This window comes from Ambystoma mexicanum, chromosome 14, assembly GCF_040938575.1.
Source record: "Ambystoma mexicanum isolate Mex_15411 chromosome 14, UKY_AmexF1_1, whole genome shotgun sequence".
Lineage (NCBI taxonomy): Eukaryota > Metazoa > Chordata > Amphibia > Caudata > Ambystomatidae > Ambystoma > Ambystoma mexicanum.
In genome coordinates this window covers 378,055,132-378,071,725 of record NC_090940.1, presented here as the reverse complement: position 1 = coordinate 378,071,725, position 16,594 = coordinate 378,055,132, and the positions used below count along the sequence as shown (strand labels likewise).

At 47.8% G+C, this 16,594-nt stretch overlaps 1 protein-coding gene across 2 annotated transcripts in view; it reads left to right on the top strand.

Moving 5' to 3' along the window:
• The window catches only part of MIA2 (MIA SH3 domain ER export factor 2), a 2,742,135-nt gene that overhangs the window by 1,351,772 nt on the left and 1,373,769 nt on the right, over nucleotides 1–16,594 (top strand). For both annotated transcript variants that reach the window (XM_069637493.1, XM_069637494.1), the window contains exon 14: nucleotides 1,879–2,001. In XM_069637493.1, coding sequence (XP_069493594.1) covers nucleotides 1,879–2,001 — 123 coding nt within the window. The remainder of the gene's footprint in view (nucleotides 1–1,878; nucleotides 2,002–16,594) is intronic.

Below are 16,594 nucleotides of genomic sequence, written 5' to 3'. Positions count from 1 at the left end.
GAGTGATTTCTAGTGGAATGATTTCTAGAGTTTAATCTATAGTGATTGGGTCATGTGGTAGCATCATTGTGTTTGACTAACTGCTTAACAGCATGCTGGGATGTGGGTAGTCGTGGTTGTTGAAATTTCAGTCAAGCCAACTGCTTGCTGTGACATTGTTGTGCAATTTCTATACGGTGCAATCTAATGACTGGTGTTTTACCCTTGTTTTCTTGTTCGTTGTCCTTTATTAACAGCATGCCACTTTGGCCAGTGTTATCCATTCGATTAAATCCTATTATTACTGGAAAGGAAAGCAAGGAGTTATCCTTGGATATGCGTCCTGTGTGGTCATTATTAGTAGTCCCACATAATGGATTGTGGCCGGTGGAGGTGGTACTAACAAACCACTTCACTGCTAAAACTCAGGACATCCTGCTTTCTCTCATATCCTCCCAGAACACACCTCTCTGTATGCCCACTCCTCCCCTTTCCGCCACCCCACCTGCCTGCACTCTCTCCTCCTTCTCTCCTGTTGCATCAGATATAGTAACTAGAGTAGTTGCTCTATAAGGTCTCATCCAAACAGGTCTCGCCCTGTTTCTCCAAACTATCAAGGACAATATCTGCTCCCTCGCTCCAGCTCTCGCTGATCTCTGCAACCATTTTCTTGCATCTGGCTCTTTCCCATCCTCTCTCAAGCACTCCCTTGTGTACCCTCTTCTAAAAAATCCATCAGCTAACCCCTTGTGTCCGGCCAACTACCTTTCTATCACTCCCTTCCTTGGGGAAACTCCTGGAGAAGTAGGTCTTCCCCCAAATGACCCAACACGCTGTGCTCGTTGGTTGCTTACATGGCCATCAATCTGGTTTCTGAGCATCCAGAGACACGCAGACTGCTCTCCTGAACACTTGTGAAGAATTGCTTGCAAATCTTGACTCTCCTGCTGTTCTCGTTCTCCTTGACCTCTCTTCTGCCTTCGACACTGTTAACCACTCCATCCCCATAAAGCGGCTCCAACGATCTCTGTCTCAATGCTAGCAAGACTCAATTCCTTCCTATTGGGACACCTGTCTCTTGCTTCCCCCTAGACTCTGGCAGCCTTCTATGGGCTCTCCTCCCCTTCCTTCCTCTGAAGCTAAAAATCTTGGGGTCATCTTCGACTCCTGACTTTCCTTCACTCCTCATATCTTGGACCTTGCAAGAAGGCCGACTTTTAACTTCACCTACTTAAAGGCATTCTCCCTTTTCTCACCTTCCCCCAGAAGGTCAGTGTCTCTCTGGCTCTGTTCCTCTACCGGCTGGACTACTGCAACAGCCTGTCCCTTAATCTACCTTCTTCCTCTCTCCGCCCTCTTCAACTAATCCAGAATAGAGCTGCGCAATTTATCCTTGGCCTCAAGCCCTGGGACCGTATCTTACCAGCCTTGAAATCCCTCCACTGGCTTCCGGTCGCTGCAAGGACAAGTTCAAATCCCTCTGCATCATCCACAAGGCTGTCTGGGGCCACGCTATCTGCAACTCTATCTCACTTAATACTCTCCTGCTAGACCCCTTCGATAATCTGGCTCCAACTAGTAGGACCGTTATCGTCTTGTTCTATTTTATTGTCATTTACTGAATTGTCATGATTGCTCTTTTGTTCCCTTCCCTTCTTGACTTGTGGCGCTTTGATATTCTAGCTGTATAAGCGGCTTACAAATGACCAATAAAATAAATTAATAAAATGACATGAAAACAATGTTGTCAGATTTCAATGTGCAAATGTGAATATGTGAACAAAATCATAGAATTAGAAAAGCCATTATCACTCAACAATAGTGTCCCTTCTGTTTTTGGATCACTTTTAAACCTGTTTTTTCACAGAATAATGAACATGTGTTTATCATTCACTCTAGCTTTTACAAGAAGCTGAGGGATGGGGTGAGAGGTTCAACGAGCTTACAGAGCAAACTAAAATGTTTGAATCATCCAAACAAGACATGGAGGAGGCACTAAATAATAAGGAATGTCAAGTAAAGGTAAATCTGAGATTACATTTGATGTTTTCATTAGTTCTGATTTCTGATGAGTACTGTATTTGCTATAATTACCACAAAGTCCCCTTCTCCTAATTGCATCTATTTTAACTATTTTTAATTGTTTGAAACTCTTTTGTTACCAAATGACTGATGATGGAAAGCGATTGTTAAAAAAAAAAAAGCAAAACCACTTAGGAATCCACTTCTTTGTTTGATGTACCCAGGTTCCATAAATTTAAAAAAACATATTTGGTTTGTTGATAAAAAAAGGATCATTCTTCATCTTAACTCAATCATTCCACATCCTTCCCGCTCACTTTCTGATGCGTTTGCTGTTCATCCATATTTTTATAACCCTAATTGAATCCCCAATGAAGCCTACATTTTTTTCTTTTTTTTCATATACGTTTTTATTCGTTTTCAGCTGAACAGAACATTTCAACAACTCCCCCCTCCCCCCCCCGGCCTTCTTATCCCCCCCGTCCCCCTGGTTTCGGCCCAAGGCCGGCATCTCGTCCATGTCCTTCCAACATCATGACCAGATCCACCTTTATCTCCTTGTGCTTGCATAGCCCCATTCTCCAGCATTGGGACCAGGAGTCCCTAGATTAAGTTTAGTAGTTTCATTTTCTTCAGACACCAAACAGATCTTGCCCCATGTTGGAGATAGCCCATCACCCTTGACCAGTCTCCAAGGAATCCCTGGTGGTCCCCTTGCAACGAGTAGGACACCCATTGTAGAGCAGTGAAGTTCCACATCTTGCCCACCCATTCGTGTTCCTGAGGGGGGATCTTTCAATTTCCACTTCTGCGCCAGGGTGAGTGCTGCTGCCATCAACATGATTATATAAACCTTCTGTTCGGCTTTGGTAGGTAGGTCTTCTATGTGGGCTCCTGACCTTTACCCGTGAGGTCACCTCAATTAATTTGTAGATTGTCTCCCAAAATGTCTTGATCCTCGGGCATTCCCACCAAATGTGGCCCCAGGTCCCCTCCCCGCTGCAGTCCCTCCAACACAGCTTTGTAATAGCTCTTGTGAAACCTCACTGGGGTCAGGTGCCATTGGCCCATTAGCTTCACCCATATTTCCTGCATCTGTAGGGACCTAGTCAGTTTCGTGATATCTCTTGAGAGCTTAAGCCAGTCTGCCTCGTCTATTGTCTGCACTGTTGAGTCCTCCCATTTGCTCATATAGGACCTTACCCCAGCAACCTTCCCTTGCTTTGTCTGCGAGTTAGTGAGGACGAACCCCAGGTACTTTATCCCCTTTTGCTACCATCTGTACAGGTATTCCTTTCTAATCACAGCCTCCATATGCGGTGGAATGTGAGGTTTAGTATTTCAGACTTATGGGTGATTTTTAGGCCTGCCAATGGCCGGAACTCCTGCAGCTCATCTGCCAGAACTTTGAGGGACCTTTTAGGGTCCTGTATGGCTAATAGCATGTCATCAGCGAAAGCAGCTATCTTGTGTTCCATGCCCTCATGCCTTATTCCTTTTATCCCGCTGTTTGCCATGATTGTCTCTAGTAATGGCTCCAGGTGGATCGCGTAGAGGAGGGGCGACAATGCACAGCCTTGTTTTGTCCCTCGTGATACCTTAATCGCAGATGATAATAGGCCGTTGACCACCAGTCGTATCAATGGGTTTCTATAGTGGGCCTTAATTCTCGATAGAGTGGGCCTTAATTCTCGATAAGAACCTCCCCCTGAACCCCATCTTCTGCATCGTGAGGAACAAGAATTGCCACTCGACCCTGTCAAAAGCCTTTCCGGCATCAAGGGCAAACAGCAGGGCCGGTGTTCCCCTTTTGTTTGCTCTGTCTATAAGTTGGGCTACCCTCTTTGTGTTGTCGTTCGCTGGCCTCCCCTTTATAAACCCGGATTGGTCTGGGAGATCAACCAGGGAAGAACCTCTTCTAGGCGGTTTGCTAGGTTCACGGTATAAATCTTGGCATCTACGTTGATCAGGGCAATCGGTCTATAGGATGTGCATGCCATCGGGTCTTTAACCTGTTTAGGCAGTCAAACCACTTTGGATTCCTCCATTGACGTTGCCAATGTCTCAATTCTTCCTATTTCATTAAAAAGGGGAACTGGGAACGGGAGCAGGGCTTCCCTGAAAACCTTGTAGAATTCTGTAGGGAATACGTCCGGGCCCGGGGACTTGTTAACTGGTAGGGATAGGATAGCCCTCCTCACCTTCTCCTTCGTGATCTCTTGATCTACTAGTCGTCTGTTCTAGCCAGATATTTGTGCTTTCCGGGCCCCTGCTTATTAGGTACTTTTCCTGTACCTCCTCTGTTGCCCCCTCGGAGGAGGAAAGCTTTGAGTAAAACTTCTCAAATTCTCTAATACTTTTTATTTTTTATTTACGAGTTTATAATCACCAAAGTGATTTTTACAAGTTAGATGCAAAGTTTCCTTAAAAACAAATTTACTGAAGTGTAAAACGAAAAAGTCAATGATATCAACACTGGTAGTAGACTGACCAGTAGACGAGGAGAGCATAACTTAGAAGAACAGAGTAGAACAAAGCAGAACCAGAACAGAACAGCCTCTCCGGAAGGATTTATACTAACTTTAACGAACCAACAAAGACTCTGGTGCTTTATCTTCAAAGACCATCTCCAGAATTTTGGTAGCTGCAATCCTCCATGATGGTCCGAGCCCCCCTATTAGTCGATCCCAGCAGAGGTCTGCGTATTTCAAGTATGCTTTCTCCAGGTGATGAAGCAAGTAAGGAGTTCTGTGAGAAGATGTTCCTGGGCATAATAGTAGGAGGTGCCGGAGCGTTTCAACGGTTTGAGTATCTTTGCAAAAGCGGTAGGTGTTAGCTGCAGAGAGGCCTCTTATGTGCAGAATCTCATTTGTGGGCAGCAGGTTCAACCTAGCGCAGAGAAGTGTTGATCATATTTTCCTATTTGGGTGTCTTATGAGAAATGGTTGGATTTCATTTAGTTTTCTGTGTGATGGGGGAATTCTCTAATAATGTCCTGCGTGTCTGTGCTCATACTCCCTACCCCCTTCCAACTGGATTTTCAAGATAGTCTTGGCTTTCTCCTCCCTTCTCTTCCCTTGGGGCCTTCCTATCATCTATCTTCTTCTCCACCTCTGGTGTCCCCCAAGAGTCTAACCTTTCACCTTTGCTTTTCAACCATATCTGGCAACTCTCGCCCGCTGCATTGCCTTTTTCTGCTCAAACTTCCAGTGTTATGCGGACCACACTCCACTCATTTTCAGGCTGCCCTCGGCCACCTCCTCTAACTCTCTCATCACTGATTGCCTAACTGCCATTCAAGATTGGTGTGCCTACCACTTTCTTTGTCTGATTGCCAGCAAGACAGTGATACTCCTCATAGGCACACCATCACCATCCTTTTCCGTCACTCTCTGGCCAGCCTCCCTTGGCCCTCCTCCTATCCCCACCTGTGAGTCTAAGAACCTCAGGGTCATCTTTGATTCTACACTTTCCTTCTCTACCCACATCGCTGATGTCTCAAAAAAGTCAAACTTCCTAATGCACCTCCTCAGAGGTACTCTTCCTTTCCTCTCCTTCTTCCAGAAGCTCACTGTCTCCCAAGCTCTGGTTCTCTCTAGGTTGGACTATTGCAACAGCATCTTTCTAAATATGCCTGCCTCTACTCTCCGCCCTCTGCAACTTATCCAGCACAGGACTGCAAGACTTGTCTTTGGCCTCAAGCCCTGGGATCGTATCTCTCCAGCTCTTAAATCTCTCCATTGGCTCCCTGTGGATGCTAGAATTAAATTTAAAACCCTCTGCATTGTCCACAAAGCTTTCTGGGGCCTGGGTCCAACATAACTTCAGCTATCCCTCCGCAAATATTTCCCCTCTCCGCTCCTTTACCTCCAACTGCCTCAGCGTCAGTAGTTTTTCAAAGAAACAAGCTGGGAGTCGATCTGTCTTCAGCTGGGACTTCCCTCTGGAACAGCCTCCCTGCCATACTAAAACTCGAGGAGAACCATCTCTGGTTCCGGAACCACCTCAAGACCTTCCTCTTTGCTTCTGCCTTCCCCTCCCTTCTCCCCTGCTGACTTTTTTTGTCCTCCTTCGGCACCGTGCACCTGTCCACCCTCTGTCCTCCGGGCCCAGGTACATGCTCACCGTGCCACCCTCCTGGCCTCCGGGCCACCCCTTGCACTGTGGTCTGTATCTGTACCCATACAGGCCCCCCTCCATTTATTTCTTCCAGCACTTAACAGACCTACTCATTCTGCCACCTTAAACCCAGCACTCGTCACTTGATGACTGTACTATCATTGTTTCTTGCCTTATTATTTATCAATGTATTATCTTGTCGCCTTGCTCCGCACTCTCCTTTTTTTCTCCCCCCCTTCCTTGCACTTTTCCCCCTCCCCCATGCACTTAGGCATTCTCAATGTCACTCGGCCTAGTAAGATCGTTGTTTTGTTCTCCACTGTTCCCCCTCCCTTGCCTTGTTGCGCTCTGAAACACTTGTATATGAGCGTGATATAAATAAAATATCATATATCATATAATTCTCAGCATCCTAGCCAATAGCTTGTCTGCCATATTTGCTTTGACATAGTACCTCTGTTTGAGGTACAGCAGAGACAACTTGGCCGCCCTGGCCTGAATCAGCTCTAGTTGTCCTCACACTACCCTGTATTCCCTCCTAGTTTCCCCACTCACTCCCCCCACTCCCATTCGGGATAGCACCATCTGTAGCCTCTCCTCTAGGTCTTGCTCGACTCGCCTTCGCTCTCTGTCCCTTTTTGCTTTCAAAGCTATGATCCTTCCCCTTATAGTTGCCTTGAATGCGTCCCACCAAATCTGTTGTGTGGTGTCCCCTTCCTTATTATCCCTGAAGAATTCTTCTATGCCCAGCCTTATTTCCTCCCTCAGCATTCGGTCTTTCAATAGTTGGGCTGGATTACACCAAGTCCATGTTCCCGGAGTTGTCCCTTTCCTCCTCATCTGCAGTCTAATGGGAGGAGGGTCGAAGAGCACCATGGGCCCTACTTCCATCCCTGTGACCCTACCTAGCAGGGAACGAGACACCCAGGCATAAACAATCCTAGAGGTTGTGCGGTGTGCATGTGAGTGATTGGTTTATCCCTCTCTTTCGCCGTCCCGCTCCCTCCAGATGTCTTCCATTCCCAACCCTTCAATTTTCGCTGTCAGTTCTGTCGAGGGTCCCCCCTGTAGTCCTTGCATCCTCCTACTTCTCTCCTTGCGTGGGTCCCAGGCTAGGTTGAAGTCCCTTGTGTGCAATATTGACCCCTTTGCAAAGTTCTCTAGTATATTCAAGGTCACCTGTTGAAAGTGGTCCTGTCCCTGGTTAGGGGTGTTTACCGTGGCGATCGTATAACCTTCCCCCTGGGCCTTGAAGTGCTACGTACCTTCCCCTGGGATCCCGCTCCATCCCTTCCATCGTAAGGTCAACATTTTTACGGAGGGCGATCAATACCCCCTAACCCCCTCTTTTGATCCTGTCATTCCCCTGGTAGATTTGTTGGAATCCCCTGATGTGCACCCTTTCCCCATCCTGAATTTGGACATGTGTCTCTTGGAGAGTTATTATATCAGGTTTTTCCCTTTTCAGATATCTGTCCAGCTTTTCCCTTTTTATCAGGGACTTTATGCCGTTGATTTTTATAGAGATGAGTTTAAGCCCTTTCTCCATCATCCCTCAGGTGGACTGTGTCATACGTTGTGTATAGCCTCCCCTGTCCCAATCCTACCCTCTCCCCTTCCCCCTCCCTTGCCCCCTCCCGCCAGGGGTGCTCAGCCGTCCTCTAGCCCCGCTCGAACCCTCCTTCGAGAGTTGAGCCACTTTCTGTCCCCGGCACACTCCTGCAGGTACCGCCATACCCTTTCAACGATAATCCATCTCCCCCCACCCCCCCCCGGGACCTCCTACATTTATCCCCTGTATGCCCTCCCCGGGCTTCTTGATATTTGTTGCTCCCGTGTATCTCTTTGTAGCTTAGCACTATTTGTGGTGTCCCCCCACCCTCTTGTTACTCTTACTGGTATGGTTCGCCCTTCTTTGTTCCTTCAGGTCTTTGGGCCTGCTAGGTGCGATTGGAAGCCCCCTTTCTTGCCTCTCCTGGATCTGGCTGTAGACCATTCTCAGCTCCTAGGCTTATCTTGACTCTTGCTCTCACAGCTTGTAGGGCCTAATTGCTCTTCCTCGATGCCCAGCAATCTTGCTCCTTACTCATAGGAGCCTATCCTCTGCTGCTTGCCCTGCCAGTCAAAGACCACTCCATACGAAAAGTCCATCTGTACTTTGTCTTTGTCTCTCGGGGCCGCCACCGTCCATGCCATACCGCTTTATTCCGAGTTTCCCTCACAGGTCCCTGACAGCCTGCCAGGTATTACCTGGCAGGCTGTGCGGCACCTGCGAGCAGAACTCATTATTGCACTGGCACCGTTATCAACGGTGCCCCGGTGCAACCATGCTCCCGACCCCCATTGTGCCCTATGGGGCAGAATGGGTATCGGGAGCCCGGCCTTACTGTCTCCCGCGAATGGCCAATTACCGGCCCCTTGATCTCGTAATGGGCCGGTTATTGCCCAATCGCGGGAGGCGGTGCTGGTAGCGAGCATGGCGGTAGCCGTGCCTGCCATACACACATGGCTACTGCCATGCTTGTAATGAAGCCCACTGAGCTTCTGGGGGAAGGAGAGGAAAGGCGGAATACCTCTGAGGAGGTGCAGCTGGTAGTGTGACTTCTTAGAGACGTCAGAGATGTGAGGAGAGAAGGGGAGTGTGGAGTCGAAGATGACCCCATGGTTTTTAGCCTCACAGGTTGACGCAGGAGGAGGGCCAAGAGAGGCCGGCCAGAGAGTCACAAGAAAGTAAGGAGCGGGTGTGCCGATGAGGAGAATGTCAGTCTTACTGGCATCAAAGCAGAGATCATTTGCGGCGCACCACTTCTGGATGGCGGACAGACAGTCAAGAGATGAGAGAGGGAGGAAGAGGGGGCTGAAGGTAGCCTGAAAATGAGCTGAATGTCATCCACATAACACTGGAAGTTGGGGTCAGAGTGCGGCAATGCGGTAGGCAATAAGTGCCAGGTATTGGTTGAACAGCCAGGGAGAGAGGTTAGACCCCTAGGGAACACCACAGGTAGAGAGGGAGATAGAGGAGAGGAAGGACCCAAGTTGAACCTGGGAGGGTCGCTCAGAGAGGAAAGAAGTCAGCCACGCCAGGGCCAGTCTTGTACTTTGATTTTTTCCACCTTTTTGCTGCCGCGTTTATCTTCATTCTTCTTATAAGGTAGCAAGAAGGCTGCTCTCTGATCAAAGCTGAGAATATCATGGGGATGTCTCTGTTATAAGATAGGCCATTTCGTTGCAGTCAGGGCTACTGTATAAGGACGTGAGGGTTGTGAATAAGTTGCAAACACTTGAAATGTATTTTTGTGGAACCATTTTCGAGGGTATTTAAATGTAGCTTAGCATTAGTGCATTCTTCTTTTACAATTTAAGATGAAACGTTACATGAAAATGTTTGATATTAAAGTCATTTTTAATGGATTGCTTCAGATTCCTCCTTTTAGATATATTTCACCGTGCCAACTAATCTTCAAAAAATGTTCCTCCACTATGGGGCGCACTGCTGCTTTAGTGCCATCAACTCCAAGTCTTCGGAAGAGACACTATGCATACTATCTTTGGCACTTACCCCATGAACTTTTTTTCAAATCACCTTTGTTATGGGATCCTTAGCATTTATTTAATGACTGCGCTTTCTTCTATTCCCTGACTTTTGTCTGGTCTGCCTCATGTGTTACTGGTCAGAGGGCAGAGAACGCCTGTGGTTGTTTTGAGTCTGGAAGAACAAGATCCGTTGCCAGAGGTGCTTTACAGTAAGGGCAAAGTTCAGAACCTGATGTTCACAGCCATCAACTCTGCATGCTATTTTGTTGACATATCAGGCTTTGATGACTCTTCTAGCTCTTCCCCTTCCTAGCTCTCACCAGGATGCTTGAGAGCTACAGATAACGTTATCCTGGCAGTTAACATTCTCTCAGGTGTCCACTGAATGCGTTATTACAATTATGCAGGGGCTCAAAGCCACTAACTGCGCTAATGATATATGTTATGGCCATCAAAGACTGTGCCCCTGTCTTGGTGAAAGCCATTACTGCAATAGTTAGACTTTTTCTACTGGTCTTATATGTGACTCCCTGAAGGAGACTTGCATCACTCCTATTCTGAAAAAGTCCTCCTGGGATCCTTCCGGTCCTTGTAATTACCGTCCTATTACCAGTGTTAATATCCTCCTCAAAGGTTTGGACAAAATTGCTTACTTGCAGCTGCAGCGTTTTGTCTTCTCTCATAACCTATTGGGCACCCATAAGTCAGGCTTTCAACCAGCCCACAGCACAGAAACTTCTATGCTGTACATTCAGTCTGGCATACTTGATATTCTGGATGAGGGCAAAGTTGTCTTACTGATTTTTTGACCTTTCGGTGGCGTTTGATGTACTTGATCATGACATCCTTTTGTTAAACCTTGCACAGGATCTTCACCTTGTTCACCTTGCCACTAGCTGGATTAGCTCTTTCGTACGAGGAAGTACCGCCTCAGTGCTACAGGGAGCGTTTGTGTCTTTTGGCGGTTAAGAAGAAGAACATGGACTCAGGGTTTCCATCTCACTATTTTAGTTTATTAAAGAAAAGGTGAAACCTCCTAGCTTTCCATAAGCTAGGGCATTCCCTGCCACGCTAGTCGTCGGTGATAGTCCAAATCAAAATAGAGTCCACTGTTCAAACTAAGCTACCCTGATCCTACCACTATTAGAACAACTAAAGCACCGGAGAATAAGTCCCTTCTCCTGTGTGATGGCTTTTTCACCCATTCTCATGTAGTACCTGGCAACTGTAGCTATCAAATCATACAGTTCTGATATTGGGTTCTCAACTGTCTAATGCGCTTAGTGAGCCCTCCTCCCTCAAGGGACCACATGCAGTGATGGCTATTTATTCAGAATAGGCATTCGACTCCATGGGGTGGGAGTATCTATAGGTCCTTTAGTGAGAGCTTAGTTCCATCTGTCCTCAGAGCCCTGGGTCACGCCCTTCCTTAAAAAATGCATTCTCAATTCTATTTCTCCCAAAAACGATAGTCTCATTACCACTGTACTTTTTCTTTTGAAGATTCTTGACAGTCGCCCATCTTCAATTCCAGGAGTTCGTTGAAGGCAAGAATATACTTGGTCTGCGGCAATCGGGTCATCTTGCCATGAGATTGAGACCGCTCTTCTCGATTTAAAATCCAGTCTGTCTGATATTGTTGAAAGTGGTCATCCTGCGCTCCTGATTTTGCTCGACCTATTTGCAGCCTTTGATTTGGTCCATCATGGACTCCTGGTTGATAGGCTAAAATTGTTGGCCAGTTGCTCTGAATCTACAGCGTGTTGATTTTCCTCTTTTTTAGGGACCACAATCATCTACGGTGGCGGGGGAAGGGGATGAGTCCATGCCGAGATCCATCATGTGTGTATTGCATCTACTTTGTTTAATGTTTATATTAATCCTCTCTTGGACCTTCTTGATCGGCTGGGCGTCCGATATACCAACTATGCTGATGACACCCAGATGGTCCTTGAACTATCAGGCAATCACACTCTGGATTCTGAAACTATAAATAGGGTCTATGGTGCTATACAGGATTGGATGGCCCTGAATTCTTTAGCATTAAATAAAGAGTAAACCAAGCTCTTGATTGTGGCTACTGGCCCTTGGTTGAACTTGGAGCCTTCTACAAGAATATTTGTATTGATCGTTGCATAATCAAGTTGGCCGACTCAGTTAAAACCTTGGGCATTCAGCTGAACCCTTATCTCCCATGAAATCATAGGTGGCTCATCTGCGTGCAGCCTGTGGGTATGTTACAAAACTTCTGAACCAAATTCGCCCTTTTGTTTCCACTGAGAATTGCACCCTTTTGGCCACTGCCTTGGTGGATTCAAGACTGGATTATTGTGATAATTTATTGGTTGGAACATCTAAGGGCAACATTCATGATCTGCAGGTTACCCAGAACGGGGCTGTGCGTACCGTTTTGGGTCTCTCCAGACGTGAACATATTACATCAGCTAGACGTTTTCTGCACTGGCTCCCATTGTGTCACAGGATTACTCACAAAATCTTATCTATGGTTTACAAATGTTGAATAGCTGTGGCTCCTCATCTTTCGCAAGGCCGCTTGCTGTACCAGCCCACTAGGTCTCTGCGATCTAGCAATGGTTGCTCCTTTGTCCAGCCTCGCTTTAGGCAGATTACCTTTGGGGGCAGTAGCTTTGATGTCCTTGCCCTGAAGGCCTGGAATGCTCTGCCCCTCTCATTGAGGTTGTCTGGCTCTCTCCAGCTTTTTTAAAAGGCTGTTAAGACCCATTTGTTGAACCTAAAGCCAGATTAAATTGTTGCCTGTTTCAGTCAGTTGTTCTATGCTTGGCTTCCGCTTTATTGTGGTGTTTATTGTGTCCATGTCTGTTATCGTGTTTCCTGATGTGGTGCTATATAAGCAATAAAATAAATAAATACTATTAGAGGGCTTTGGCTTTGGACCGAGGTTTATAAGCTGGGTCAAACTTGTATATACATTTCTGATGTTTGTTAATCTGCTTAGAATCACATGCTGTGCATAGGTCCGACATCCAGTGGTCACTGCGGAGTATTGCATTTTGTTTTTCGTAGTCGAAAAGGGGACGTCGACAAGGCGTGTCTGTAACACTATCCCTATAGTGTCGTGCGTCGTACCCACAATCCCTCACGCGTCGAGGTCCCTCAGATTGTTTTTTTCCGCCCAGCTTCTGGTCGCCCTACGCGGAGCTCCTAGAGAGACATTGCAAAATACTTACTACGGACCTCGGTCCTTAATTATACTTATTATATTCTTAAAGATCCCTCCACTCAACGTTAGCTGTGAAGCTGTTTCTCCGCCGAACAAGTTTTCGACGGAGGGGAAGAGACGGAGGGGATCCTTCGGCACTGCCGAACACGTGGCCTGGCCTCGCCGGCCAACATACAGTAGGGAGAGTGGGGGTTCGAACTTTTATCTTCTCTTTGAGAATGTCTTTCTTTCTCCCCTATCTTTCCCTTGGGATTGTTAACACCAGTTATTATTGCCTCAGCTATGGAGAGGACACCTTTTAAGTTTTGCCCAAGCTGTAGGGGTAAATACACTTGGAAGGATAAACACAAGCTCTGTAATCGTTGCTTGCCCCTCGATCATAAGGAGGACAGCTGCGCGGCCTGTAAGCTCTTGAAACCAAGAACTCTTAAAGAACGGAAAGTTAAGAGGTGGGCGGACTACACTATGTCGAAGTCAGTTTCCTCACCCGCCGCCGCTGTTACAGAAAGTGACGAGGAGGGTGATAACTCGATGTCCGTTACGGAAGTCATTAACCCCCAGAAGGAGCGCTCGCGCTCCTCGACGTCCGTCCCCGACGGGCTCGGCTCACGCCCTGCTTATGGGGATGAACACCCCGGCGACAAGGACGCACATAGACCCCATAGGCCTAAGCACACAACCCACGGCTCTTCTTTGTCGAAGACGAAGGATCCATCAGCGCCAAAGGGGACGCAGGGCACTCCGGTGTCTACCTCAGACCGTAAGGGTCTCAAGCCCCACCCGCAAACGCAGCCGCGACCAGCGATTGGGCTTTCATCAAACACGGGCGCTACCTCAAAAACATCCGACGTAACGCTCCATAGAGCGGCCGTCGAGAAACAACGCGTAACGCAGGCAACGTCGATACCAGAGCCCTCTACCGACAAACTCGTTGTCGAGAGCCTGGCGAGAATTGTTTCCGAAGACAAACGTAAGCGGACGACGAAACAGACGTCGAATACCGCACCAAAAGCTATAGAAACGCCGAAAAAGCACACGAGTAGCAAAGAACTGCCCCCTTCAACTAAGGGCACTTCTGAACTACCGGAGGGCTTTTCTGAGGGTCGAGGGAAACCTTTCGTCGATGTTGTGGGAGCGTTCTAAGCGTTTGGAAGGCAAAAACACTGATTTCCCCCCTCTAGACTATTCAGGGGTCCCCCATGAGACCCTTGAAAGACTCCATTCTTGTATGGAGAAAATGGAAAGGTTTTTGGGAAGCCAAAACCCACCTACACACAAAAGACCAGGAGAATGGCCCCAGGATGACCCTAGGGTCAAGATCCCTAGACTGTTTCCCCTTTCTACAGACGTATATAACCTCACTGAAGAGGAGCAATACCTCCAAGAAGATGAGGAGGGTTTGGGTGGAGAGGAAGAACATGAGGAAGAGGGGTTTGAAGAAGATCCTTACACTAGTGCAGGAGTTTTTGAAGACGATACAGCCACCTCGCAGCCCTGGCAATCCCCATCAGTGCAGCCTTGGCAATCCCCATCTGTGCACTCAGACCCTGATGCCTTTCACCCTTCTCCTCCCAACGATTCACCTATTGGAAACACCTCTCCCATAGATGACCAACCTTCCCTTAATGCACTATTGCGCAAGGCAGCAGCGCATTTTGAAATAGACACAGGGGAAACTCTTCCTGACAGACTTTGTAGAAAAAGTTATTAAAGAAAAAGCCCCTGTTAGTCAGTCTATTCCGCTCCTGGCTTCCATAAAGAGAAGAATAACTCCTTCCCTTTCCAATCCTGCATTAGTCAGAGGGGTCAACCCTCGGATAGAAAAGCTCTTCAGCCCTTCGTCCTCTGACCCCTTGTACATCAGAGGACATTATATTCCGGACTCCCTTGTAGTTACTAATACAAGAAAAAGAGCGGGGGTACCACTATCCACTAGTGAGGCACCACCTGACAAAGAGGGCAAGAAGCTCTATGCACTTGGGAAGAGAATCACGACCTCCGCAGCCTTCTCAACTAGGATTGCGAATAACAATTCCCTACTAGCTAGCTACGCAGATGCACAGTGGAGCAAGCTGCGCAGCGAAGCAGAGGACGCACCAGAACCCCTGCGTTCACGCCTGTTAGATATCATCTCAGAGGGAACTCTTGTAAACCAGGGCATCGTAAAGAACTCCTTAGATGCCGCAGAGACGGCTGGCCGTTCCCTGGTTCAGGGAATACTTCTCAAATGCCATGTCTGGCTGCGCAATTCGGGATTTAAGCCGGAAACCCAGGCTTCCCTGATAAATAAGCCCATAGAACAAACACACCTGTTTGGGAAAGCAGTTGATGAGGCCCTAGAACATGCGAAGAAGGAATTTGATACCATCAAGACTCGACCAAATTTCTAGGCCCCCTAACAGACGCGGCTATGGCAATAGACGCTCCTTTCGTGGCCAACGCCAGCAAAACCAACAGCAATTTTACTCTGCTACCAACTGGCCCTCTAACCAGGGTAACAACCAATTCAGTCAAAGAGGCCAACGCCGTGGCAAAGGAAGAGGTCGCGGCTCCAGCCCCAAAGGTTCCACGCCCAATACCAATAAATGACCCGAAGATTCGGGTCCCCTCCCATGCATCACCGGTCGGGGGCCGGCTAACATCGTTCCTATCAGCATGGGAGGAAATATCGTCAGACCGCTGGGTTTTATCCACCATAGCCCACGGATACTGCATCGAATTCAACGGTTCCCCGAAGTACAGACCCCCACGGAACCGACGCATGACACCGGAACACCTCACCATTCTTCTTCAAGAAGTAGAAGAGCTACTGAAAAAAGAAGCTATAGAGGCTGTCCCCCTATCTCAGGTAACAGAAGGTATTTATTCAGTGTACTTCCTTGTGCCCAAAAAGGACTTAACCATGCGCCCTGTATTAGATCTGCGCCCAGCGAACAGGTTTGTCAAACCCCTAAAGTTTTGTATGGTGACCTTGCAGGAAGTAATCCCACTGTTATCACAAGGGGATTACATGACAACACTAGACATGAAAGATGCATACTTTCATATTTTAATGTTGCCAGCGCACAGAAAATACCTCAGGTTCAAGATAGAGAACAAGCACTACCAGTTCAGAGTACTACCCTTCGGGATAGCATCTGCACCAAGGGTCTTCACGAAAGTACTGGCAGTGGCAGCGGCCCACCTACGCAGGTTATCCATCCCGGTATAACCTTACCTCGACGACTGGCTCATAACAGGGGATTCTTATGAAACATGCTTCTCCAATACCCAAAAGACTGTAGACCTTTTGTCCCAACTGGGCTTCTCCATCAACGAAAAGAAGTCCAGCTTAGACCCCAGCCAAATCAAACAATTCCTAGGGGCTCTAATTCAAACAAAGGACGGCCTCGTCTTCCCCTCCAACGAGAGGGTCCAAAACATGCTGTTTCAGATCCCCCATTATGTGGCAGGTCGAGAGGTGACGGTACGCAAGGCAATGCGCTTGCTAGGGATGATGGCGTCATGTATTTATTTGGTACCTCACGCGCGCCTGCGCCCAATGCAAGAGTGGCTCTACAGCCAGTGGTGTCAGGCCAGCGGACAATGGGACGATCTAGTGGTGGTCTCGCAGGCCTTGGTTCTCTCGCTACGGTGGTGGACAAAAGAAAACCTGTTATTAGGGAAAACTTTTGCCACACCCGCAGTGGAAGCCACTCTAACCACAGACTCATCCCTCACAGGATGGGGGGCTCACCT